We start from the raw sequence: 25295 nt of genomic DNA on the forward strand, positions 1-25295 counted from the left end.
TGCAACATTATAAATTATAAATCAAATATTATTTATCAATCTATCTTTTATACCTTTTTTTTTTACCTTTTGATTTTTCAATAGAAAAATAGATTTTCAAGTTTTCACATTTCAGTCGACAAACTAAATAACGTCGAATATCATAAAATATGGCCTACCATAAAGAGTATTGTGTGTACGTATGCCGAGATAAAGTCATTCGAGTTGAGTTTGCACCAGTTTCTCGCGGTTGTTCAGCTTTGAATTACATATATTGAACATTGAAGAAATAACTAGATAGCTAGTTTTGAATACAATTTTAATCAAATCAGATTATTAAATATATACTTTTTAAATTATTGATAGATTAAATTGATAGAAGTAAGAAAAAAAAAAGAGGCATTAATATTTATTGACTATAATAAAAGAAAACTTTCACTTGTTTATCAATTGAACAAGACACTATCGTTGTTTAACGAGCGAAAACGATTGGGCAAGATCGATGATCTCGAATCGATTCGACTTCAACTGTTTTGCTATTGCTTCTCCTATTTCTTCGCCAAGTTTTCCATGGAAAAATCACGAAATAAGGAGGTAACTTCTCGTTCAGATGGAAAAGCAACGTCGTCTAGACGGGATGCGCTATATTTGCACGGTATATTGCACTGGTTGAATAGCTTATTCGAAAGTCTGGCGGGTTGCCTCCTAGTTTGTTCAACGGACCCCGCTCGGTTTTCCCATACACAAAGAGAATTAGCATCGTCTTCTTTATTTCTTTTATTTTTTTCCTATCTTGTCTTCATTGTCCATCATTTCTTTCTGAAACAAATTATCATCATGTAGCATATTCGTTTCTCGTTTTCGACGAAATGTGACGAAATCTATTTTTTATTTTTTTCGTTATATTTATTACAATCATTTAAATTAATATATTGCGAGCACATTGATGGTATGGATTAATAAAAAATTAAATTTTGAATGAATAGTATTTGTTAATTTTTTTCGAATAAAAAAAAACGTGTTTATATCTAGTTCGAAATAATTGTTGACAAACGTTGAACAACTAACAAGTCGACAATCGGCGGAGACGACCGACAGAAGCGTTCTTTGATCACAAAGAAAAATGTAAATGCTTCCCCTTTTTACTACTACCCGACGTTTCTTCTCTATAATCGTTCATCTTGCATAATCTGAATCGTTTTGTGTCTGATATCATGCATACAAAACAAGAATGTTGACAAACAAGACACTAAATAAGTTAACACTGTAAATAATTTTACATTAAAATATAAAGATAAATGATGTATAAAAATTGTATATAATAATCAATTAAAACCAGAATCCAAATTTTGTTTTAAAACGTTACTTTTTTACGAAAAAATATTTTTACAAAATATAACGAATCTAGAAATATATTTGTTAAAGAATTAACCTAACCTAATTTCGTCTCTATTTATCTATCGAAAAACACAAAGAATTTAGAAAAAAAAAAACTAACTAGCCATTTTTTCTATTTTATTTAGTTTCATCATACATCACACATCACACTAATCGCACTAATAGCACTATATATATCATACACTTGTGATCTAATATAGTTAGTTTGACAATGGTAGTTATTGATGGTGCATACAAAATGCATACAAAACAAAAATGTTGACAAACAAGATACTAAATAAGTTAGCACTATAAATAATTTTACATCAAAATATAAAGATAAATGATGTATAAAAATTGTATATAATAATCAATTAAAACCAGATTTCAAATTTTATTTTAAAATATTATTTTTTTGATAGTATTTGTATAGCAAAATATAATGAATCTAGAAATATATTTGTTAAAAAATTAACCTAACCTAATTTCGTCTCTATTTATCTTTCGAAAAACAAAGAATTTAGAAAAAAAAAAAACTAATTAGCCATTTTTTCGATTTTATTTAGTTTCATCACACATCACACTAATAGCACTATATATATCATACATTTGTGATCTAATATAGTTAGTCTGATAATGGTAGTTATTGACGGTGCATACAAAATGCATACAAAACAAGAATGTTGACAAACAAGACACTAAATAAGTTAACACTATAAATTTTACATTAAAATATAAAAATAAATGATGTATAAAAATTGTATATAATAATCAATTAAACCCAGAATCCATATTTTGTTTTAAAACATTATTTTTTTGATAGTATTTGTATAGACAAAATATAATGAATCTAGAAATATATTTGTTAAAGAATTAACCTAACCTAATTTCGTCTCTATTTATCTATCGAAAAACACAAAGAATTTAGAAGAAAAAAAAACTAACTAGCCATTTTTTCGATTTTATTTAGTTTCATCACACATCACACATCACACTAATCGCACTATATATATCATACACTTGTGATCTAATATAGTTGGTCTGACAATGGTAGTTATTGACGGTGTGCTTCACCCGACCTGGCTTGACCTGGTCTGACAAGGCCCAATACACACCGACAGGAATGACGCGCGAAAGCGAGTGGAAACCTACGAGTGAAACGAACCAACAGAGCCAGCTTCGCCAGTCAGACTTTAGCTAGCGTCCAAACCGGTGCATTTCATTTGGTATAATTTCTATTCGCACGCGCGCAAGAACAATTTCCAGCTGTCGCGAATCAACAATTGGAAAAGATAAAACCGAAAATCGCCGGAACGCAAAACGCGCGCGTGAAAAGTTACGGACCGTGAACGTTGCAATCAAAGGTGTGTTACGAAGAAATTGATTTTTAATGAATGTGTAAACGAACGATGGAATAATTCAGAAACGAAAGCACAATTTTTTTGAAGAAATGGAAAATCGTTGAGCTCAAGCTCGAAGTAAGTGATATCGATACACATTTATCTACTAATTTTCAAACCATTCGTGATATTAAATTGTTCAACAATTACAATGGAACTCGCGTTAATGATTAACGACCGACCTTACGACACTTATAACAACCGGCAATCATGCTCGATCGATCGATCGAAATAATTATTGTTTCGAAACGATGCGTAATATCGATATCATTGATACGTCGTCGTCGAACGATGTTTGTCTTTCGAAAAATGTCATTTTTGTTTTTTCTTTCACAATCAGCGATGAATTTGCCATTATTCTAATGAACAAGATAAAATTTCCTAGAAAGCTAATAAATTTTATTAACAAGTATGAAAGGAAGAAAGGTAAAATATATAAAATATGCAAATATTTAAATTTTTTATCGAAACAAATTATGTCATTCAAGTAAATCGAATCCAGACGCAAATTTTTATTAACATTCATTATGTTTGATTATATCGTAATTTCTTATTCACTCAATAAAATAATTTCTGGATCATAATTAGTGCTAGGTTAAGAAGAATGTGTTGTTAGCGTCAAGAATATGTAGCGCCAACTAAATACTTTCCTATCAAATACTTCCCTTTCCTCTTCAAGTTATAATATTTCGTTGCCGATAAAGTGCTAACAATTTCATTCCCTTGCATTATTTATGAATGAAAGTATGTCTTTTTAAACATCATAACGTTTCTTTCTTTTATTCTCCTTTCTCTCTGTTATTTCTTTTTATCTGTATCCCATTCTTTTCTTTCTTTTTTGAAATACATATTTTGTCTATCCAATTTCTTCCTTTCTTTTTTTGAAAGACATGTCGAATAAGAAAATAGGAACACAAAGAACAAATTATCTACAATTTCAGATCATCGTTCAACAACGATAAACGATATCAAGAATCGATCGAAACGATCAGGCTTCGCGTGGTAAACGAATTGGCCGCTAGTACCTTATAAGGCGCGAAGGTTCGCACATAACAGCGCTATCGTTTTCCAATCCGGCAAAACCGGCCTTTGGCCACGTTTGCTTCTCGAATTTCGCAATTTCGCCTTTCCAGAGATACTTATACTTCCCGTGATCTCGAAACGTGATCAATTTCGCGAGACTGCGCAGCTTGATTTGCACTCGAAATGAATTTACGATACGATAGCTGGATTTACAATATCATCGAATATTACAAATAAAAAACGTCTCGTTTAGGAGAACGTTGCCCGCAAGGTTTTTCGTCAACAATTAACCCGTACAAAGCACTAAAAACGCGAGTGGTACACGTCGAGGCGTGGCGATGCATAAACTGTCGCACTCGACTAGCTCGTGAAACGTGTTTGCGCGGTCACGTTGGCAACACTAGCAGGAAATAGCTTTCATTGGACGCAGACAGAGACGCATCGGGTCGGTTCGCCTTGCCTTGCCCCGCCACACCTAGCCTCGTCGCGCCAAAGCCTCACCTCGTTTTGTCACGCTTCGCGTTTGCGCAAACCTTCTCGAACCTGATCAAATGTGAATGTTTCGAGCACAAGGGAGACTGTGCGAATTAAAAGGTTTGTTGTATCTCAAAGAGAAATGAAAAACTCTTCGCGACTACGATACGTAATCAAACACACGATGTGATCACTCGTAATAACTAGTAACCATTTCTTTAGTGCGAAACGCGTTGCCTGTACTGATTGTAGTTGAATCACACTTCGATCGAAATCTCGTTCTTTTTTTTGGTTACTCTTTTTCTTTTTGAAGAGATTCACGATGAAATATTTGGTGTGGTAAAATATAGAAATTCGAGAGGAAGTAAAATTTGTAGAGAAAGACATTGAAATAGAAGTAATGGTAGTAGAAGAGGAAGAAAAAGAAGAAGAGAAGAAAAAATGAAAATGGGCGAAAGTGAGTCATCGCGAAGGAGTCAAGTGTGGTAGAACCGCTTGCACAAGCACGAGTAAACCTTTGATTACTGGAGGGAGAGCGAACTGATTGACAACAAGGTGGTTTGAGCAAACGTATATACACGCGTTTTCAAAGCCAGGCGTACCAGCATACACGATACAACGTTTGATCAGCTTGTGAACTCGTGTTGAGTAGCGGTCCCTCAGTTGGACGTCGAGCGTAGTCATCCACGCTCCGTTTATCCTACTTTTCTTCGCGTATGTTGTTCGGTCGTAAGTTGCTTATTATTACGGTGCGACGCAATCATTGTTTCAAACCGCCACATTTTATTGGCAGATTTGAAAGATTTATCGAAGGTGTTGTTTTAATTCGTTCAAGAAGAGATCAAGAAGTGAGCTCAAAAGGCAACAATGTCGACGTCGGATTTGATCGGATATTCGCACGATTTTCTCGCAGAATTTATTCAACTTTATCGTAGTTTCCCCTGTTTGTGGCAGATTAAGTATAAAGGATACAAGGACAGGTTGCTTCGAAATCGTGCTTACGACGCCCTTGTGCAGAAATTAAGAGAGGTTAATCCGATAGCGGATAGAGAGACTGTGATACGAAAAATTAATACCCTTCGAACTGCGTTCAGAAGGGAATACAAGAAAGTACGGAGTTCGCAGAGGATGGTACAGAATCCTCGGCAACGGTACAAATCTTCGTTATGGTACTACGATATTTTAAAATTTGTCGCGGAACAGAACGAGACAAATACATTGGACGAGGAAAGGGACGTTAAGAATGCTTTGGTTAACCCAACGGATCTCTCTCAAGAGGAGATAATGGTACGACTTGGTACAATTTTTTTCAAGACTGCGCGAATCGAGACTCTCTTATTTTTCTCTTTCTCCTACAAATCCTTTTTCTATCTGTCTATTTATTTCCATTCTTTTCCACACTACGTAAACTATTGAACAAATTCATTCGATTTTATTTGATTCTCAAGATATGAAATTTCTCATAAATTCGTTGACACGCAAAAAAAAATACTTGCATTTCATTATTTCGTAACGCGACTATATGATAAAAGTCGAGCAGAGAGAGAGAGAGAAATTTTTGTGAATAATACATATATCTCACCGATACCGAACATCGAGCTTGCGCCTCTTCTTCCATTCCCATCTTTTCCTCTCATTTTCGCTCGTCCTTTCATTCATTTCCTCTCTTTCTCTCTACTCATCGCTGTCTCGTTATTTCTCTTTCTCTTTGCGTCACTTTATCGATCCAGAAACTCAACGTGCGCTAGCACGCCGGAATTATACGTTCGAAATCGAAAAAGGAAAGTGGAAAAAAAAAATGATCGTTCATTTGTTTATTCAATTGTTTTCGTATATATATATATATATATATATATATATATACATATATATATACGAAATATTCATCGGATATTTGGACGAAACGCTTTATTTATTTCGTCGAGAATATATTGGACACGGACGTAATACGATCCGACGACGCGATGCGATAACACACATAACGTTCACAACGAATGAACCGGGCGATTCTTTTGGACGCTAAACGTTCACTGTTTGTATGCATTCGTTTCTTCATCGTTTACTCATACGTTATATTTCGATCGCCGCTATAGCGCCATATATCCGTATATATATATATCATTCAATTACAGCTGGCAAACCTAACTGTTTTTTAGTCTGTGCAAACGGACGTAGACAAGATCGAGCCACCGTCGCCCGTACCCTCACCGGGAGCTAGTTCTGTCCCAGCTTTTCAACCGATCATCTTGGAAACCGAAGGATCGTACGCGAGGAGAATATCGAACGCCGCGCAAACCGATTACATGAGAAGAAAGTGTCAACAGGAAAATTTTCAGGATCGTCAACCACCGAAGGAATCGAGCCACGAACTCTCGCCGAGACATTTCACCAGCTACGATGACCATTTCGAGATTTTCGGTCGTTACGTGGCCGGTAAATTGAGAAAATCAATGCCCCGACAAAGTATTATCGCTGAGAAGATAATCGCGGAAGTTCTGTTAAGGGTCAATCTCGGTACCTTGGAAGAAGCTACTTGTCTTACGGAAAAAGTACCTTCTCGTTGCTTCTTGGTAATGGGCGATCGTTAAATCGTTGATTCGATCATCACATCTCTCTCGTTTCTTTCAAAAAATTTTTTTCGATGTATCTACGTGCTTTTATCCATCTATTTTTTTACGTATGTGTTAAGCATACGTACGTGATAAACACAGCCATTCTTATTCAGAAGAACAACGGATAACGAAACGACAATCTGAAAAAAATTTCCGCACAACAATGGCGGAGAGGTCGTATTGCGAGCAAATAAATTCTGGCAACCAGCCAAACGAAGGTTTTTCATTTCACCATGTGAATCTTGAAAAACAGTGCATGACTTTTATTTTTTTTCATTCACGAATAAATTGTCGGTAAATATCCAATATTTTTATAAATGAATTATACTTACTTAAATTATTATTTATTGAACGATCTTTTTTTTGATTTGTTGTACGATCTCAAATTATTTTGTATTTATACAAATAAGATTAACCTGTGCAAAATATTATAGATTTGAAACAATAGGATTTTCGTTTTTTAATAATTCCTGCGTTAAAAAATTAATTTGAAAAATTCGAGAAATTTAAAGAAATAACGAATTATTGAAAAGATTTGTATTGTAATATGTTCTGTGTATTAAATCCAAAACTTAACGGAAGACGAGGTGGCCGAGTGGTTAAGGCGTTGGACTGCTAATCCAATGTGCTCTGCACGCGTGGGTTCGAATCCCATCCTCGTCGATTAAAAAAGTACTTCGTTCTTTTTTCTTTTTTTCTTTATCGTATCTTTATATAACCTTGATTACACAAAAAATTTTGAAACGTGTAATAGATATATATTGATTATTTTTATTATTTATTATTTATTGATAAACAAGTTACAATTAAGAAAAAATTATATATATTATTTAAAGATTTAATTGGAAGAGATAAAAACTATATTACTCTTCTAGATAATTAATAAAAAAAATATACATAGTAATATAAACATACATATATGTACATGTTCAATTATCTGTTCTATTATCAATTATATATATATTATATATATATGTATATATATATATATATAAATTAAAATAATATAATATTTTAAAGTTATTATATAAAATTAGTATAAAAAAAAAGTTAATAAAAAAAAATGATACAAAATCTATACTATGCAATTAAGTAACGTATCTATGTGTTCATGTAGCATGAAGAATTAGCATGAACAATTATGAACAAATAAGAAAAAAAAGATAAGCTTAAAACTCCCCGACGGGGAATCGAACCCCGGTCTCCCGCGTGACAGGCGGGGATACTAACCACTATACTATCGAGGAGAGGACGATTTTGTTTTCTTTGTTTAAGGTTCACACTATTTTTCATTACTTTTTATACTTTATTCTTATATATTTTTATGATATTCCACATTTATATTATACATAGAATGATCTTTTTAAAACAAAAAATTTTTTATTATTATTCTGAGAATTAATTTTTTATTAATTTAATATTTTTCAATGGAAATGTTGATAGGTTATCTTCATTTTATTATTTATGATTCATCATTCATATTATCATTACATGACATTAGATTAATACTTTTAACTACATATGATTAATTTTGATTTATTTTCGTTTTATTATTTAATTTATCATTTTTACACTATTATAATTATTTTTTTAATAATTATAATCTTTGAGTCGTTGATTTTAGTTTATTTCGATAGCTTAAAAACTTTTAGGGTGATTCTTGAGTAAAAATAATTTTTTCTTTACAATGACTCAAAAATTTTAATACTAAACATAAATTATTAAAAAGATATTTTCTGTTATATTTTTGATTCAAATTATTAAATTTATATAATTATTAGTTGAAATATATGATAATGTTTTTTTATAATTTTTTTATAATATATCTGTATTTTATTACGTTGAGTTTAATTTTTTCGAATTTTTTAAAAAAACCAATTATTCTTATTTTTTCGAAAATACATGTGGTTTGATAATTATTAAATTTTATTTAAAAAAAAAATATTTATTTACAATTCATAACCATTTTAATTCTATCGCATTATTGCTTTTCGTCCATTATTTCGTGATAATTATTTTAATTATAACAACCATTGATAAAAAAATTATATAATGTAATTAGAATATTTTAAAATTATAGCAAATAATTGTTTGTCATTAAAGTTACTCATGTCAATTTTGTTCTTCGAAGCGAAAAAAATAGTATTTGATCAAGCAAAATTTATGATTTAAACCGTTACGTTTGAACAGACATTTACCAAAATTCATGAATATTCTATTTGTACACATACATCTAAGAATGACACGCAAAGTACTTTTAGCTTTCGAAAAAATATCGAAGGGATTATGTTCTGGAACTACTTCTTAAATATTTTTATATGTACGTAATAGTCTTCAAGAAACAGCTAAGTGAAGTGAAGCTAGTTTTAACTTTCAAACCTCGTAGACGTTAGAAAGCCTCATAAAACAAGAAAATTCTTTTAAAAGTTTCACATATTTATGTTGTATGTGATCTCGATATAAATAAATTGAGAAATAACAAAAACCTTTTAAGATATGAAATCTACTGATAAGTATAATAAATCGAACTGATAAGTATTTAAGTAATTTTTCAACATTTTAAAGCATTATTGAATAAATTCATTTTACATTTAATAATTTTCAATAAACAAAAATCCAATGTTAAAACAAATATTTGTAAATATATCTAGTACAGTTTAAATTTCTTATAATTCGAGAAAATCGAATGATGCAATATAGAGATAACTTAAATAAAAATATTATTTCATTTGTTTTCTTAACATTTAATGTCATTGTTGTAATACGCCGAATATTACAACAGCCCGGCTAGCTCAGTCGGTAGAGCATGAGACTCTTAATCTCAGGGTCGTGGGTTCGAGCCCCACGTTGGGCGGATATGATAAGAATATTTTTTTTCGCCATTTCTAAGAAACCAATTAATATTTCTTGCTTCGTTATTGCATAACGTGACATTTGTTTCCTTTTTTTTTTTAGTTTAATCAATTAAAAAAATTGAAAATAAAAAAAAAGAAAGAGGAATAAGAGTAAGATTAAGATAGGAATAATTTTTATTTTTGTAGACTTGAGTAATAATACAATTCTCGACAAATTAAAAATAAAATAGACACGCATTAATAATAAATATACGAACAAAATTATATACGAAAAAATAATAATAGATGTGTCAGTCAATCAATTATCATGATCTTTATTCGAAAGATCGACTACGATGACAAAAGAAAATCCGCCCCCGGGTGGGCTCGAACCACCAACCTTTCGGTTAACAGCCGAACGCGCTAGCCGATTGCGCCACGGAGGCTTCTTGACTTGTTCTTTTTAATACGTAATGCAATCTTGCTCGTTAAATGCAATGAATTGCTCGGTGAGGAGGAAGCGATAATAATAAGTGGGATTCCAATAGATTCCTCGTTGAATAATAATAGATTATTGCATGACATATATTACAAGAAACTGAGACAAACGTCGAATTGTAAATAATATATAAGATAGATAATATTTTTGAAGACACGTCTATTTCGAAAGTAAAAAGAGAATGTATAATATTCGTTACATGTTGAGTCGCGAATATATGTTCACTAGTTATCTCCACTATTCCCCTCGAATCCGGCGAATAATTTCACATTGAAATAATACGTAATAAATTTCTACGAACGTTTAGATTCTCAATTTTTCTTTTATTTTCTACATTCGTACACACGTTGTGTTCAAATAAAATTCTCTTAGTCCCTAGCAGATATATTTCGAAGCAAGTACATAACGAATAAACGCTGCGTGTTTTTGTTAGCCATGTTTACAGCCAAGAGTCGCACACGTATGCGCACACGTATATATGCATAAAGTCTTATCCAGAATTTCACGGTAAATTACATCGATGCGATGCTCGTTTAAACGAATTCGAGTGGTTGGACGAATTGCGTTGAGTTGAAAAGGGTTGTGCACGTGGTATTTAGTCGAGAGCACACGTAAGAAAAATGACACGCGTGACTGCTCGGCGGAGAAAAGGACAATCGTTAGTTCCGTAGCGGGGACGAGTTGAAACGAGTCGAGTTGAGGGTATTGCCAGAATACGGTAAACGGTGTTTGCGAAAAGATAGGTTAGGAGCGCGGGGAGCCGATTCTCGCAAAGGACTCGTTATCCCCTCCTGTTGCTTTCGATGACGGGCCAACTCTACGAGGATCAGGCAAAAGAAAGGGAAAATGAAACACGCTCTCACGAATGGCTGTTATGCGGATCGTTAACGAGCCACCAAGGTAAGCATCGTTTACGCTCGATAGATGCGTACTCGTCACCCATCTATTCCTATTCCACCCTTCTTCGCTCTGTTCTGCACGAGCCCCAACCTAACCGGTCTTCGAAGAAAAAAAGAAGGAAAATACGGGGGAAAAAAGGATAGCACGGAGAAGAGTAAATCAACCGTTAAAATTTTTTTCAACAAATAACAATTATATTATGTTTTGCGAATTTCTTCATCGAAACATAATTAATGTTTTTATCAGTTTATTTTTCCCATTGAATTTATTTCTTTATTTGCTTAATTGATGAAACGTACGAATGAACAAGAATATAATTTATTTTTACATGAATCTTTTTTTAATATTTTTTTTCTTCGTCCTGATCAAAATGCCAAGGAAATTAATGATTAACGATGAAACAAAATCGATTTTTTTTTCTTATTTTATTTTTCGCTTGAAATACAGATTTAAAAATATGGATTCGAATTGTATCTTTCTGTATCTATCTAATTATCACTTCGGTGAATTTGTGCTTTCAATTTTCTTCTTTTCAAGGGATTAAAAAGGGATGTCGCGGAGTAAAAAGATGCTGGAGGGGAAAAAAAAAAGAAAGAGGATAATAAAAAATTGACGAGAACCGACATTCCAGCATTCAGTTCAGATATGTAAATGCGAGAAAGCTCGCAGCAGGTATTCGGCCAAGCAATCGATAATCTTTTTTTTTTTTTTTTGTTCACCGTGCAACCCCGAAAGGCATTCATTTGGAAGTATAAAAGCGAAAGGTTTCAATACTTTCAGATAGTTCGTTCGTCGTTTCATCGAAAGCCAAAAGCCGTGGACAAAGAAAGAAAGAAAAGGCAAAGTCGAAAAGGAAGGGTAAACGATTACATCGTGTCTCGAACTTGGCCGCAATTCAATGACTCGAGTCAAATGATTTATCTTCCGCGAAAATTTCATATATTTGAGAATGAGAGAATGATAAGAAAAAAAAAAATATCGATCGTACGTTATTATCGGCTGTAAATTTGATCGAATCATCTCATCGTATCGTTAAGAGCTAGTTTTTTATTAAATTTTTTAATGACAAAAAAAATTATTTATAATTATTATTAATTAATTCTAAATTTCACCTAAAATCAATAAATTTAATTATAAATATAATAATAATCAATTTAAATTTATTTATAAATCAAGTTTAACCGCTATAGCTGGCACTTATATTTATCTTTACTAAAATTAATTTCCGAATAAAACTTTCATTTATTGTCAGAAATTTTTAATAATTATAATTAAATAATAATTATATTAATTAATTATAATTATAATTATAAAATCTCTATTAATTATAATTTTACTTAAATTTTTAATAATTTTTATATTTTATATATAAAATTAATTAATACAATCAATTTAAAAACTACAATATAATTTATTTACAATGAACAATTAATATTTTATAATAAAATTAATAATAATACCATTAATACAAAAATTAAATTAAATTTAATTTATTCATATAAATTTCTAATTTACAATTTTATTAATTAGTATAAAATTTTAACATAAATTTAATTAAATTATTAGATTTATAAATATTTTTTAATTTTCTATTAATTTTATTGATCAAAAATAATATATATATATATATATATATATATGTATATTGTTTTTTTTGTTATATTTATTTTTATTGCAAATAAAATATTTATATATATATATATATTATATATATATATATATATATATATATATATAATTATATAAATAACGAAAATACACGGATAAAATGGAAATTCGTGTCTTTTCCCTATTCGTTGAGGTAATGCTCGGTGAAGGGAATGGGAATTCTCCAAAGTCCCCTCGATTGGATCTGGCTACCCTACGTTGTTGAAGGGTGTCCCGTTTAACCATTTCTGCAGGGATGTATCGAAACTTCAAGGTCGTAGCTTCCATTCATTCTTTATATTTATCTCGATATTTCACTCGATTGTTATTAAAATTACAATAATTATCAATTTACAAAAATTGCACGCCCTAACATTTTTTTTTCGTCAAATAATAATTTCGATTTATCGAATTCGATTCCAAAAAATTCAATCGAATTAATTTGATATACGAAGTCGTTCGTTCCCATGCTCTCAACGAATCGGTCGCTTTTTATCGTTCCGTGGAATACGTATACAGCATGAAATCAGGTACGAAGCACGGTAGTCTCATTGTCAGTATGGTCTCGTTCGTGTCGATGTTTCCTAGAGCGAGATGACTCGTATTGATGGAAGAGAGCAGAGCGAGCGGGCCAGCAGGTAGAAGGGAATGGGGGGAGAGCACCCTATTCGAATACGGCCCTGCAACGTGCTCGCCCAATAAGGGTGCGTGGTCGGCGGCGCTCAGTCTCGTCGGAACAGTCGGAGAGGAAGGAGATTTTATACCGTGAGAAGTGATATCCGAGTGTGTCGCGTGCCGGCCGCACTGCGGCCGTGCCTTTTCTGTCTTCTCGAACGGTCCACACACACGCTCTCGAATCGAACGGACGCATTATTACTTTACCGTTCGTGCAATTGTCACTATTTCCCACGGGGAGAATTCGAGAGTCTCAAGGTTTCGTATTTTCAACGCGAACGAGAGGAGGAGATTGCAACTAATGGAGGATGACGACGTTAAATGGAAAGCGAGGTAAAAAAATTATAATTATTAATTCGATTCGTTTCGTTTCCGATATTCTTTCGTTTCTCGTCACGTTTAATTGCACGAACGATCACTTCCCAGCATTTTTACGTGCTTTGTCAAACGCAATTTCAATCTAGATTTCTACTGTTTTTGATTCCCTGCTTTGACACTAGGAATTTTTTTACATCTATTTAAACGAAGTTCTATTTGCAAAGGATCGTATCCCGATTGTTATCAATAACCATTGAGCGATCGTATTCTGACTACTATAGTAACGATGATAGAAATGACGAGCATTGTTATTTCGCATATGATTTCGGCCTCGTTATAATGGGATATTATCGATGCACGAAGCATTATTGTTCTATCTTTTTGTTTTCTTTTTTTCGAAAGAAAGTTCGTGTGAATAACCGTTTTAAATTGATATAAAAATAAATATAAATAATTGTATTTCAATCTCCTGTAATCTTATTTGCGTTCTTTTCCAAATTTGCTTGTTTCAATCATCAGGTAATATTATACCTTATCGTTACATAACCTATACGACTTGAAACGTGGACTAAGGGGAAAATTCAAAACGATATATTAAAAATATCGAAACATATATTTCGAACGTTATTGAACAAAAGATACGATTTGTCAAATGGTGCACGTTTTTTCGATAAAATTTTGAACAAAGAAACAAAAATAGATCTCGTCGCATTCCATAGAACGATGGGTCTCAGCCTCTTCGAAAGTGATCGCGTTTTTTGCGCGATAAAACTATGAAACCGCTTCCGTTCCCTTCTTTCCCATTTCCATTCGTCAAATACCAGTTCTGTTAATGATGTTTTGCAAGACATCGATGTGCGTTGTTCGAGCTCTTGGATGGATAAGAGTTGAATTTCCGCGAAATATTTTCTTCGATAAAGAGAAAGGGGAGTAGAAAAGAAAAAGAAAAAAAAAACCGTGAATGTTATCGAGAGTAAGATGATTCGGGAGACGACTAACGTTACACATCGCGAGGATGATGAGTGGGTAAAGTTTCTCCTCCGAGAATAGTGTGGTTAAGATACTTATTCGATCAACGGAACATTGCGTCGTGCGATACAGCGCGACTCTTATAGGTTAGTGAAACGTCAAATGTGCGATATTGTTTCGATTCGCGGGAAATATTGTGTGCAATATTTTGCGAAAAGGAAAAGAATATTGTAAAAGGACAACCGTTAGAGAAGAATCACCGTAGAAAATCTCTGTATAGGATGTGGGATCGTGAATCGAAACAGCAAAACGAAGACGGGAAACGATTGCGAACGAGATAAGTTTTTCTGTCGGTAAGTGGAGGGGAAGCGGTCGGTAATTGACTTGCAGTGCACTTTATTCGAAGAATTCTTATATCCAAGCAACGGAAAGACGCGGAAAGGAAAGAAAAAGGGAAAATATGAAGAAAAAACGATTTAGTCTTGTTTCCATTGGACTGAAGGGTACATTGTCTCGTCGCGCGACCAATAGACACGGACGAATGGATAGGTGGATTATTTTTGGTCACGAGGATGCGCGTCGAGGGTAGTTGGCTTGAATTAGTCTTTCCGAGAGAGGGTGCGCCGACAACTGGAGCAAAGGGGGACGCTTTTTGCTATTTCCCTTCCCATCCCCATCCTGATTAATGTTTCGTTCAAATTCATTAGCGAACTGTGCGAAAGTTATTTATATATAGGGACTGTGTGTGTGTATTTCGTCTTCGTCTATCGATTTTCGCGCTTGTCGCCCCATCTTCAAATCTCGTAACCAAAGATCGCGAAGAAGAAAACGTGCAAGGTCGAAAAGAGTTGGAATAAAAGGGCTCTCGGAGGAGTGTATGCGTTGGCAACCTGCCAGCCACCCGCCTTGCATACTTTGAATACGCGTACTTTACCACTGCTATCGCGTCTATCGCGAAAATCGTTTGATGAAAAAAATCGCTCGAAACAAGTCGAGACCTCAGCTTGTATAAATATTCCTGGGACCGGTCTCGTTATCGTCTCTTCGACAGTTAACCAAACCCGCGACAAGCTAGTTTTTCCAGTTACCAGGATAACTATGTTCATTTCGTCGAAACTCGATGACCTACTCGATCGTTTATAAAGTAACCGGTCAAATCTGTAGCTCAGAATTTTAGTTTAATTTCGTTTAATAATTCCCAATTGCAAACACCGTAATTTTATCGTTCGATTTAATTGACATTATATACTTAAAATAAAAATTGTTATATATATATATATATTCGTATAATATCAATTATTTAAGGATTTTTCAATATGCATAAATGAAATATCATAAACAAAATTGAAATTAATGAAAAAAATTATCAAGGTCACTCGACATACATTGTAACACAAAAGATTTGAAATCATTTAATTATTTCCTCTTCAATCATTTATTATAAATTAAAAGATTAAAAACTCAGAATTAATTTGATAACCTTAATATAATAAGATCGTCGATGAATAATAAAGAAAATAAATATTTTTCTTGTTTCTTGTATTCAGATTCCAATTTTTTAATTCGCACGTAATTTATTATTAAATTAACGAGATATATATATATTTAATATACTTAGTGATTCATGAGTGAATGGAGATAAAAACAGGGGAAAAAAGAGAGACTACGATCGATCAGGGAGGCCAAGGGACGAATCGATCGATCGAGAATCGAACCGTGAAATCGCGTGGACCGATTTCTTTGCTTCTTGTTCAAGTTTACGCTCGAAAGGAGTATCTTTCGAGAAACACGAGGGTAATAGTAAGGTGAGAGTTGTGTCGCGAGTCATTGATCGGACGGGAACCGGAAAATGTATATCGATCGATCGAATGATTGGTCGAGATCGATCCAATTATCGCGTAGATCCCGGGGGTTGGCTGGGGCGAGAGCTCGAAGAGTTGCCATGGTAACCAACGTTGCCCCGCCATGACACGCCGCGGCGCAACGAGCCACCCACTCACTAGTGCTCGATCGAACCCTTTCCGAACTTATGTTTCGCTGGCCACTAGCCACTCTCTTCCCTGTGTGTTCAACAGTTTATCCTCTCCCTCGACTTCTTAACCTTCTTTAGACCATTGTGTCAAATTTCGCTTCTCCCCGATTATGGCTGCAACGACCTTCTCATTGTTTGTTTGATTCGTACGAATCTATCGTAAACACGATAACTTATGCGCGTCGTTTCGCACTTGCGAAGAAAAACTCGATCGATTATCTTTATCTTAACGTGGCGAAATTGCGCCTGCGCATAACGTTCACCGCGCAGCATCTTAATGAAATTAATCGCATTCCTCGTTAACCATTGGTCGATCGCACTTTGGCTTCGACGTACGATCAAAGTTCGGTTAAGGATCGAACACAAGCGACGAGAGCGTTCTTTTATCGCAATTCGAGAAATCGCGTGGAAACGATAATCGTATCGATTCAATCAGCTTCGTTGTTCTCGGAATACCATTCACCGTATTTTCTCCTTTTTTTATTTTTTTTTTTTTCTCTCTCTCATTCGAATGCGTCTCTTTTAAAATTAGCATTTAAATTCTGAAATATCAGAAGTTGGCTCTTTATCTTTTAGATTTTCTATTCGCCGTTGAACGAAATCAAAAATATAATTATAATGTAAATATACATATGTAAAATATGTAAAGTTGGACAACACCACTGTTCTACGTCTAGACGATAAAACCACGATGCTATAGCACTATCCATTGTCTTCGATGATTGTTTTCTCGTTACTTGTATAGCGTTTCTCCTTCGGCCGGGGTCAGACAATAGAACGCCGGCTCGAACAACGAGCCTCGCTTTCCCCAAGCCGTCGATTCTTTCGACGAACTCACCGGCTTCAGGAACTCTTAATCGTCTGATTCGCGATCGACTGGTGGCCTCGAATGTTTGCCACATTTTCTTTAAAAAAAAATCTCGCGGACGAAACAAAAGCTTCTCGCGCTATTCTTTTCTTCTTTGATACCTCTTATCTGAAAGCCTGTTTTCTTTTATTTTTCTTTCCAAAGACTGACAGCATGGCTTGTCGCATGGCGCGCCGCTGTGGTGTCGAAAAGAAGTGGGAGCTTTCGCTCCTTTCACGACTCGGATTCCTTCTTTTCGCTGTAACCGTTTTTACTCTCTTCCGGACATGAAAAACGACCTATCTTTCTTTTTCCTTTTCCCCTATTTCGTATATACTCATCTCTATTTTCTTCAAAGTATGAATCTTTTTTCTTTTTTTGAAAAAGAATTCGTTAATGATAAAAATAAATTTATTTCATTTCGTCAAATGAAGTTAATCTTTAAAGAAAAAATTTTATTATCTATTTAATATCAGTATTAATTCAAACGATAGTTTCTCATGAAATAACAGATTGTAAGGCTTTTTGAGAAATTGCTATCTAAAAAAATTGTTAGATAAATTTAAAATATTTGAGAATATTTTATATGTTTCGTTATAATAAGAATTATTCTAAGGATATTATTATATCTTATTGATATATATTCAGATATTTCTAAAAACTTTTCAGATATTCTCGATATTTGTTTTTGGTATCTTTGATAATTTTACAATCAGCGCCATCCATGAACAACTAAATTGCTAACTTTTTTTTTTTTAAGGAAAACTTTATTGCTAGCCAATTGCGTTATAATTACGTAATAATTCTCCGTCATTTAATTTTGATTTAATTTTTACGATATCGTATAATATCGTACGTGCTTCTTATTCCAATGATAAAAATACTATTATTCAAAGAATAGAAGGAAACAACCGTAGAATGCGTGACGTTACCGGAAATGAAAATGTCAAGTTGCCAGTCTTCTCATATCGACATACTATAGCACACGATATACTTCGATTCTTGCTTTTTCCGCATTTCGAACGCGAACGAAGAAAGGAAATGACCGATCGAAATACGAAATGATGCCATACAGGATTCTTCTTGTCTTTTATTTCAGATTCGTTGACTCGCATTGTAGAGGAACGGCGCCAGAAAAACGCTTCGGTTTTCTATGTTAAATATGGTCAAACGCTAACCTAAAATAATTCGAGCGAAGACTAGCTTATTACGGATCGCCATTGTTGGCATACATATTCGTTCGCAAAATGGATTCGTTCCTTTTATTATCTTTTTCGCCATCGTCATCATCATCGTCGTCGTCGTCGAGGCATCATTCTCGCCATCGTCATCGTTATCCTCGACGCCACCGTCACCGTGATTGAAAGCTAGTCGAAACTTGACAGGAGCTGCTGGTGGAGCCTTTGAATAGGAAGACGGCCGATATTTCAACAAAACGCCGCATAGCAGGCCGATCGCTGCTGCGCACCATGTTCGGGACGAAACTGCGCACATGGATGGAGGCACATATCGTGCGTTCGAAGAAGAAAAAGGATCGAAAGAAAGGGGAGAAAGGATTCGACTCTAATTGCAATTCCCCCCGTAATCATGGATCCCACAGATCATCCACGTTGCACCAAGTGAGTATTTTATCTCGATTTAAATTATCTTCCGATCACGTATATTTTTTTTTCGATACTCTATTATTTTCGACGACAACTTATTTCGCCACTCTGTATACATCTTTTTCTCCTTGAAAATGATTCTTCTTTCGTTTAAAGAAGAAAGAACCAAGAATTATCGGATAATTATCAAGAAAACTGGATAAGTATCATAGCTATCCAATTACCAACGAATCTTACTCGCTCTTTCACAATCTTTCGGAACAATTTCTAGAATTATTTGATTATTCGCAGGTTCACCCGATCGACTCGTCGAAAAATGTGGATGGGATTCGATTGCACGGTGAAGGTAGTCGATGCGGCACTGTGACTGCATCCTCGGGTACGTCAGCGGGTACCGGCAGCGTGAATCTCTCTTCCCCGGAAAGTGCCTACAGTACTGGTTACTCGACGGACGGTACCTCACCCGGAACCAGTTATCCACCGGAATATTACATCAATATCAGGACCGGTACCCATTACTTTCAAAGTAATGCCAACGCCAATACGGGGACTGGCAATAATGGTAATAACAATAGCAACAGCAACAACAACAACAACAACAATAACAACACCAGACCAAAGAAATCGATCGACTCGTCGGTGACCGCTGTACTCTCCGGACGTAAACATGGAAGGTACGACGGGAATGTCGAACCTTCCGCTTCTACCTCCTCCACGATCTTCGCGTCTGGAATGATAGACAACGAAGTGACAAAAGGTTTTCCAAATAATACACCGGGCAAGGTACGTCTATTGAATTTGTTTATAATTTTTTTCGTGATATTAGGAAAAATAAATTAGAAAAAACATTTTAAATTTTTATAAATAATAAAAGATATTGTAATTTAAAAAAAATGAAAGATAATGCTGTTCGTTTCAACCAAATAGATAAGTGATCACTTTCTGGACGAGGACAGATCATTGCAACAGAGGGCGTTACTGCGAGAGAAGTACCATCGGCGGACCGAATCGATCTCCGCGGAATCCTCGAGAAGCAACCTAATCGTCGTCCCCCCTTCTTCTATACCGCCGCCTTTGTTATCACCAACTGTTCAATCGCCGCGTGAACGGTCGCGGATCCGCACGAATCCGTGGCTTTCGGCCAATTCATCCGGCTCGAGCACAACTGGTTTCAAATCGAGATTGAATCTTGACGACACTAGCAGCGGCTCGGGATTAAAGCTGACCGAGTCGTCGGGAAGCGCGAGCGACGTGAACACGAGCAGCGTGCGAGTGGGGCGTGCCAGAAGAGAGTTCAAGCAGGAGAGCCTTAGCGCTGGAAGGAGTCCGTTAGTATACAATACAGAAAGTACTTTTGCCCTGTACTTTCTCAAAATTTATTCTTTGCCAAACTTAACCTCTCAAAGATTTAACTTTCTTGGAACTAGAATTAATTCCTTTTTTCCCCTAGGATAAATCAAAATTGGAGAATAGCGTCCGGCATGGAAATTCGGCCAAAGATAGCATTGTCCGTGCAACGACGTAACAGCGCCAGTAGTACCAGCAGCGCCAGCACGAATAGCACTAGCAGTAACGTGAGCAGTGGTAGCAACGGAATAGGTAGCAGCAGCAACGACAACGAGGACGAAAACAGGAACGAAAATGGGAACGAAAATGAGAATGGTTCGTCCGCGTCGTCGGTAACCCGAAGTGCCAGATCGTCGGAGGATGACATCACTTTGAACGAGATGATGGGCAAATTCGATGAAAGTTACGTGTACGAAAAGGAGACCGATATTTTGTCCGACAGCGATCCGACCGATTGCGAGGATTACATAGAATCTTTGTCCGACTTGGATGGGACTAGGGATGCCGGCGATGATCCCCTCGATAACGACGATTTCGATTATATCGACAACGGTTCGTTCCTCGATCTCGACAATCTTGATTGTACCGGGCGTTTCACAAATACGGGACATTGTACTTATTTCGCGTTCGCCGGCGAACTTACTCGACGAAGCAGCAGACTGCGAGAATCATTGATGAAGCGTAGAAGTAGGGACGACGCGACGATGCTTCAAAGGTAAATCTTTCACTTGTGTGTTTCTCGATTGCCGATTTTAAAACGACGTCTCTTCATTCGTAGAACGATCAGCGCGAAGAACAGCACGAAAAAGCAGTTGGCACGTCACAAGAAACAGATGGACGAGAAGCAGTTAACCGAGAAACGAAAGAAGAGATCCTTGCAGCGCAGAAAAACGCAGAATTTTGTTGATAAACGCGATCCGAATGGCGTAGTTGGAGTGGCCAGTTGCAACGATGATCACGACAACAACGACGAGGAGGACGACGATAACGATGATGAAGATGGAACAGCGAATTTGAATCGCGTATTGGTAGAGAGAATGTTGCTTAAAAATTCGGGTTTCAATCAGGGTAGTAGAAGCGTTGGAGGCACGCCAATTTGTTTACGGCGAAAAAAACACGATGTGAACAAGAATTTGTCACCGTTGCGATTAAACGATAAACAATCACCAGCCGTTGGGATTATAAATGATCCTGATGCGGTTAAAAGACGATCGAATTCGGTACGAATTAATATTATAATAGATCATAATGATAGATGTATTTGTATTCACTTATTTTTCGTTCAATTATTTATAGGTAAGCTATGTGAATGGAAATCTTGTTAGACGACAGATAAGTAATACCGACAACGCATATATGACCACGTTCGCCTCTGAAATCGCGTTGATCGAGGCCGATAAAGAAGCGGACAAGAAGTATCGGGAATTGATTCTCGAGGCGGAAAATATTTTGGTGAATATGCAAAAGAATCAAAACAGCTTACCTATTGTACCATCGCCTTCTAGAAAGTTTCACAATGGACTGGCCAATAAGCGTGTCGAGCTGATCAAAAGCACAGAGTTGAACATAGAGCTTGCTCTTTCTAAAAGCAGGAATTCTCAGCCGGAATTGCAGAGCGGTAGCATTAAAGATCTCGAACATACGAGTCCTAAGAGGCAACAATTTGTTCACACTTGTTCCCCGATTCGTCGACTTACCGAGCGCAATGTCTCTTTACCAACAGCTGGTGCAGCCACGTTTCAGTCGAGCTCGAACAAATGTTCCATTGACTCTCCGCTCGTTTCGAAAAGAGTGCTGAATCAACAACAGTCGCTGGACAGAAGCTTGCTTCGTTCTCCTCGACCAAAAATCTACGAGAATCAAGATTCTAATGATTACGACGAACGACGGACAGCGGAAACGACGATGAACACAGTGTCAATGTTCAATTGCAACGGTATCCTTGGATCGGACGCAACACGATCTCAAATTTCCTACCTCGTTAATAGGCCATCCGCCATTTTACCGCACAGAGATTCTTTTTCTGCAGTAAATAGGAAAGAATTTCGCAGCTCGAGATCATCTAATACAGGCAAGGAAGATGGAGTTGGAACATCTAGTTCTTCGGATTCTGAGGAAAGATGTGATATCAGGAGACGGGCACCTCTAATGACTTTTAGGTTAGCATGTTGATCAATCTTTTTATCCTTATTTTGTTAGAGGCTAATTTGAAAAAATCTTCTCTTTAGGTCGGTCGATATGGGTCCCATAAAAGAAGGATCTTCTTATTGCCCACAAAGTGAACCGGTAAAAAGAAAAGTGTACGCAGGTAGTGCATCTTATGGAAGGATACAGAAAACTTTGGGTGAGCAGATCATCTTGAGAAATTCAGATGGGGATACTGCCACCGATGATACAGGTAGATATTTACTATATATCTTGATATCATTAACGACAATTTTCATCTTCCCTTGATCCATTTACAGATGATTCAAGAAAATCATTGAAGGAAAAGGTGGCCAGGCTTCGACAAGAACGGTTAATTGCGAATACAAGCGGTCAAGATTCGCAAATCTTTCAACATCAACTCTCCCAACTGCGAAGACAAATGCTGATGCAGACGATCGAGGGTCTGAAGCGAAGTCTCGAGGATCAGTCCGCAACTTTGAAGCAGACGTGCTTAGAACCGGTAATGACCGATCGATTGCCTTGAACCCAGCGCGGAACCGAAAAGAATCGATTTTCCCTTCTCGTGAAATTAACTCGCGAATCCACCAAATTTATATCGCTATATACGGCCCGCGACGAGCAACCGCACGTAACACGGCCACGCTCTTCTTCGTGTAATCTCGTATCGAATTATAAAATGCGTGATGTTTTTGAAAACGTGTCGAGTCACCGAAAAAAAAGAAAAAAAAAATATCGACGCGATAGTTGAATTTCAATTTACCTATAATTGAATTTAGAAGGAGATCAATCTATTTTTCTGCCTATTTACATATGGTAAGAGAATCAAAATTAAAAAAGGGTTACATATTTTCTGGGCATTGTTCTACGATTACGCCGCGGCTGTACGTGATTCATTCGAGGTGTTTTTTTTTCAGGATTCGAATAAGGTAAGGATAAAATTAAGATCGGAAAAATATCCCGTTCCATTCCTTCCCATTTCTCTCTCTCTTTTTATATACTTCATCCTGGTAATAATCGTTTCCTTTTCTTTCTTCGACTTATCGATCGAATGATTCGCGTACCTTCACGGGCCTACAGGGCGGACTAATCCTCGCGTTCGCAACACGTGCTGGTATCATCCCAACATCTTTCCATACATACGTATACACATATTATATTAACTCGTAATGTTCCTATTTTTACTTCGTAATTGCTACTCCCGAAGAAAAATGGTCAAGATAACAATGGAACTAGAAGCAAAGTTGTCGATTCTGGTGGAACAAACATTTCCCGTTAGTATACCAAAGATAATAACCTAGCAAGGTAGTATAGAACTGTTTAGTTGATAATAGCATTGTATGCTATATAGACGTTCGTAAATATTAGAAAAGCTATTACTAGAAATATATTTCTCTGAGTTTCGTAGAGAAACGATACCGTATATATTGCGTCGGAGAAATCGTCGAGAGATCTTCCATGATCGTCAGACTCAAATTATTATTATCGTCGATAATATTAGTTCTCTTCCGTATCGACCCGTTGGGAAAAAAAATAAAAATTTCTTCTTTGACGGCTAAAAATTTGACTCTGACGGTTTAGTAGAACGAAATACTTTCAGTCACAGTGATATTTTTGTGAGAATAGACTGATAGCGTTATTGATAATTATATATTATATATTATTACATCTTTAGACCTTAAGCGTTTCGATAGTGATTATTTCTTTGTGATCTATATGTTTCGAGTTCTCTTGGAAAGAGGCAGCGACATATAATACGCACACGATATTTATGTTTGTGTTAGATGTGCTAGAGACCATAGTAAAAAAAAAAAAAAAAAAGTTAGAGAACAATAGTAGTAGCAAATATTAGTGCGCTAGCTAGTTTGCCAGCTATCGACCATAATATATCGTAATCGTTTTTTTCGATCCTCTCTTGTGATTTATTTCCCTATTTCGTTGGGAACTGTGATTACATTTTTCTTAGCCAGTTTAGAATTATTGCCGTAACGCGTGAAATGTTTACCAGTTTCACGTTAAATCATGTTCGGCTCAGGTCAATTCATTCAAAAATTTTATACATATATATATACACACGCACATATACACATATTATGTACATACATGTATACATATAGATATATATGTATATATGTATGTTTAATTTTCATTTAAAAAGGATTTAATTTTTTCTTATTATATAAGTAAATAATTATTGTTGTCATCATCATCATTTTCGTTATTATTATTATTATTTTTACTATTACTATTATTTTTACCATTATTATTACTACTATCATCACCATCATTTTATCATCATTTTTACAGTTTTCATTATCTCAACTAATTAAGTAGACCGATACATTCCGAAGGTACTACTACATTAAAGAACGAATTCTAATTACATAACTGATATATCTTGTTCAAAGTCTTTAACAACGTGTTTATTGGTTAATGAATAAAAAAAATTTTCAACCTTTCCCCTGCTAACGCGCAATGCTAGTCATCCGATTATTCATGCAGGGTACAATCGGCAACTTTCAATGAACTTTGAAAGAGAAATATGAAATTATTGTTGCAGTTTTCTCTGTACTAAACCATTTACACGATTAA

At 35.3% G+C, this 25295-nt stretch overlaps 2 protein-coding genes, 1 long non-coding RNA gene and 4 other non-coding genes across 11 annotated transcripts; 4 read left to right on the top strand and 3 right to left on the bottom strand.

Moving 5' to 3' along the window:
• Positions 1-439: 439 nt before the first annotated feature.
• LOC107965039 lies at positions 440-4274 on the bottom strand. The gene is made up of 2 exons (XR_001704394.2): positions 3782-4274; positions 440-798 (listed from the first exon to the last, which is right to left on the bottom strand). It is a non-coding gene; the product is annotated as an uncharacterized LOC107965039 (long non-coding RNA).
• On the top strand, positions 2386-24533 carry LOC107965037 (probable serine/threonine-protein kinase DDB_G0278845). Of its 5 annotated transcripts, none has more exons than XM_016914299.2 (10): positions 2386-2834; positions 18686-19205; positions 19482-19973; positions 20118-20518; positions 20641-21252; positions 21316-21757; positions 21834-22696; positions 22766-22935; positions 23003-23205; positions 23621-24533. In XM_016914299.2, exons 2-10 carry the CDS (start codon positions 19056-19058, stop codon positions 23756-23758), a joined length of 3471 nt encoding a protein of 1156 aa, XP_016769788.2. In that variant the 5' UTR covers positions 2386-2834; positions 18686-19055; the 3' UTR covers positions 23759-24533. The 5 variants fall into 5 exon arrangements, with proteins under 5 accessions (XP_016769788.2, XP_016769787.2, XP_016769784.2 ...); XM_016914298.2 differs by lacking the exon at positions 2386-2834 and adding an exon at positions 13462-13753; XM_016914295.2 differs by lacking the exon at positions 2386-2834 and adding an exon at positions 13462-13753 and having other exon boundaries at positions 18972-19205.
• Positions 4281-7078, top strand: LOC100578797. The gene is made up of 2 exons (XM_003250753.4): positions 4281-5540; positions 6410-7078. Exons 1-2 carry the CDS (start codon positions 5121-5123, stop codon positions 6839-6841), a joined length of 852 nt encoding a protein of 283 aa, XP_003250801.2. The 5' UTR covers positions 4281-5120; the 3' UTR covers positions 6842-7078.
• On the top strand, positions 7447-7528 carry TRNAS-GCU. The gene has a single exon. It is a non-coding gene; the product is annotated as a tRNA-Ser (tRNA).
• Positions 8041-8112, bottom strand: TRNAD-GUC. Its single transcript has one exon. It is a non-coding gene; the product is annotated as a tRNA-Asp (tRNA).
• On the top strand, positions 9647-9719 carry TRNAK-CUU. Its single transcript has one exon. It is a non-coding gene; the product is annotated as a tRNA-Lys (tRNA).
• Positions 10072-10145, bottom strand: TRNAN-GUU. The gene has a single exon. It is a non-coding gene; the product is annotated as a tRNA-Asn (tRNA).
• Positions 24534-25295: the final 762 nt, after the last annotated feature.

This window comes from Apis mellifera, linkage group LG10 (assembly GCF_003254395.2).
Source record: "Apis mellifera strain DH4 linkage group LG10, Amel_HAv3.1, whole genome shotgun sequence".
Lineage (NCBI taxonomy): Eukaryota > Metazoa > Arthropoda > Insecta > Hymenoptera > Apidae > Apis > Apis mellifera.

Bases quoted from the DNA above. Each gene is read 5' to 3' on its own strand.
- LOC107965037 (XM_016914295.2), top strand. The intron at 19,206-19,481 runs GTGAGTATTTTA...GATTATTCGCAG, and splicing joins GATCATCCACGTTGCACCAA to GTTCACCCGATCGACTCGTC. The intron at 22,697-22,765 runs GTTAGCATGTTG...TCTTCTCTTTAG, and splicing joins GCACCTCTAATGACTTTTAG to GTCGGTCGATATGGGTCCCA.
- LOC100578797 (XM_003250753.4), top strand. From the start codon at position 5,121: ATGTCGACGTCGGATTTGATCGGATATTCGCACGATTTTCTCGCAGAA. The intron at 5,541-6,409 runs GTACGACTTGGT...ACTGTTTTTTAG, and splicing joins TCTCTCAAGAGGAGATAATG to TCTGTGCAAACGGACGTAGA.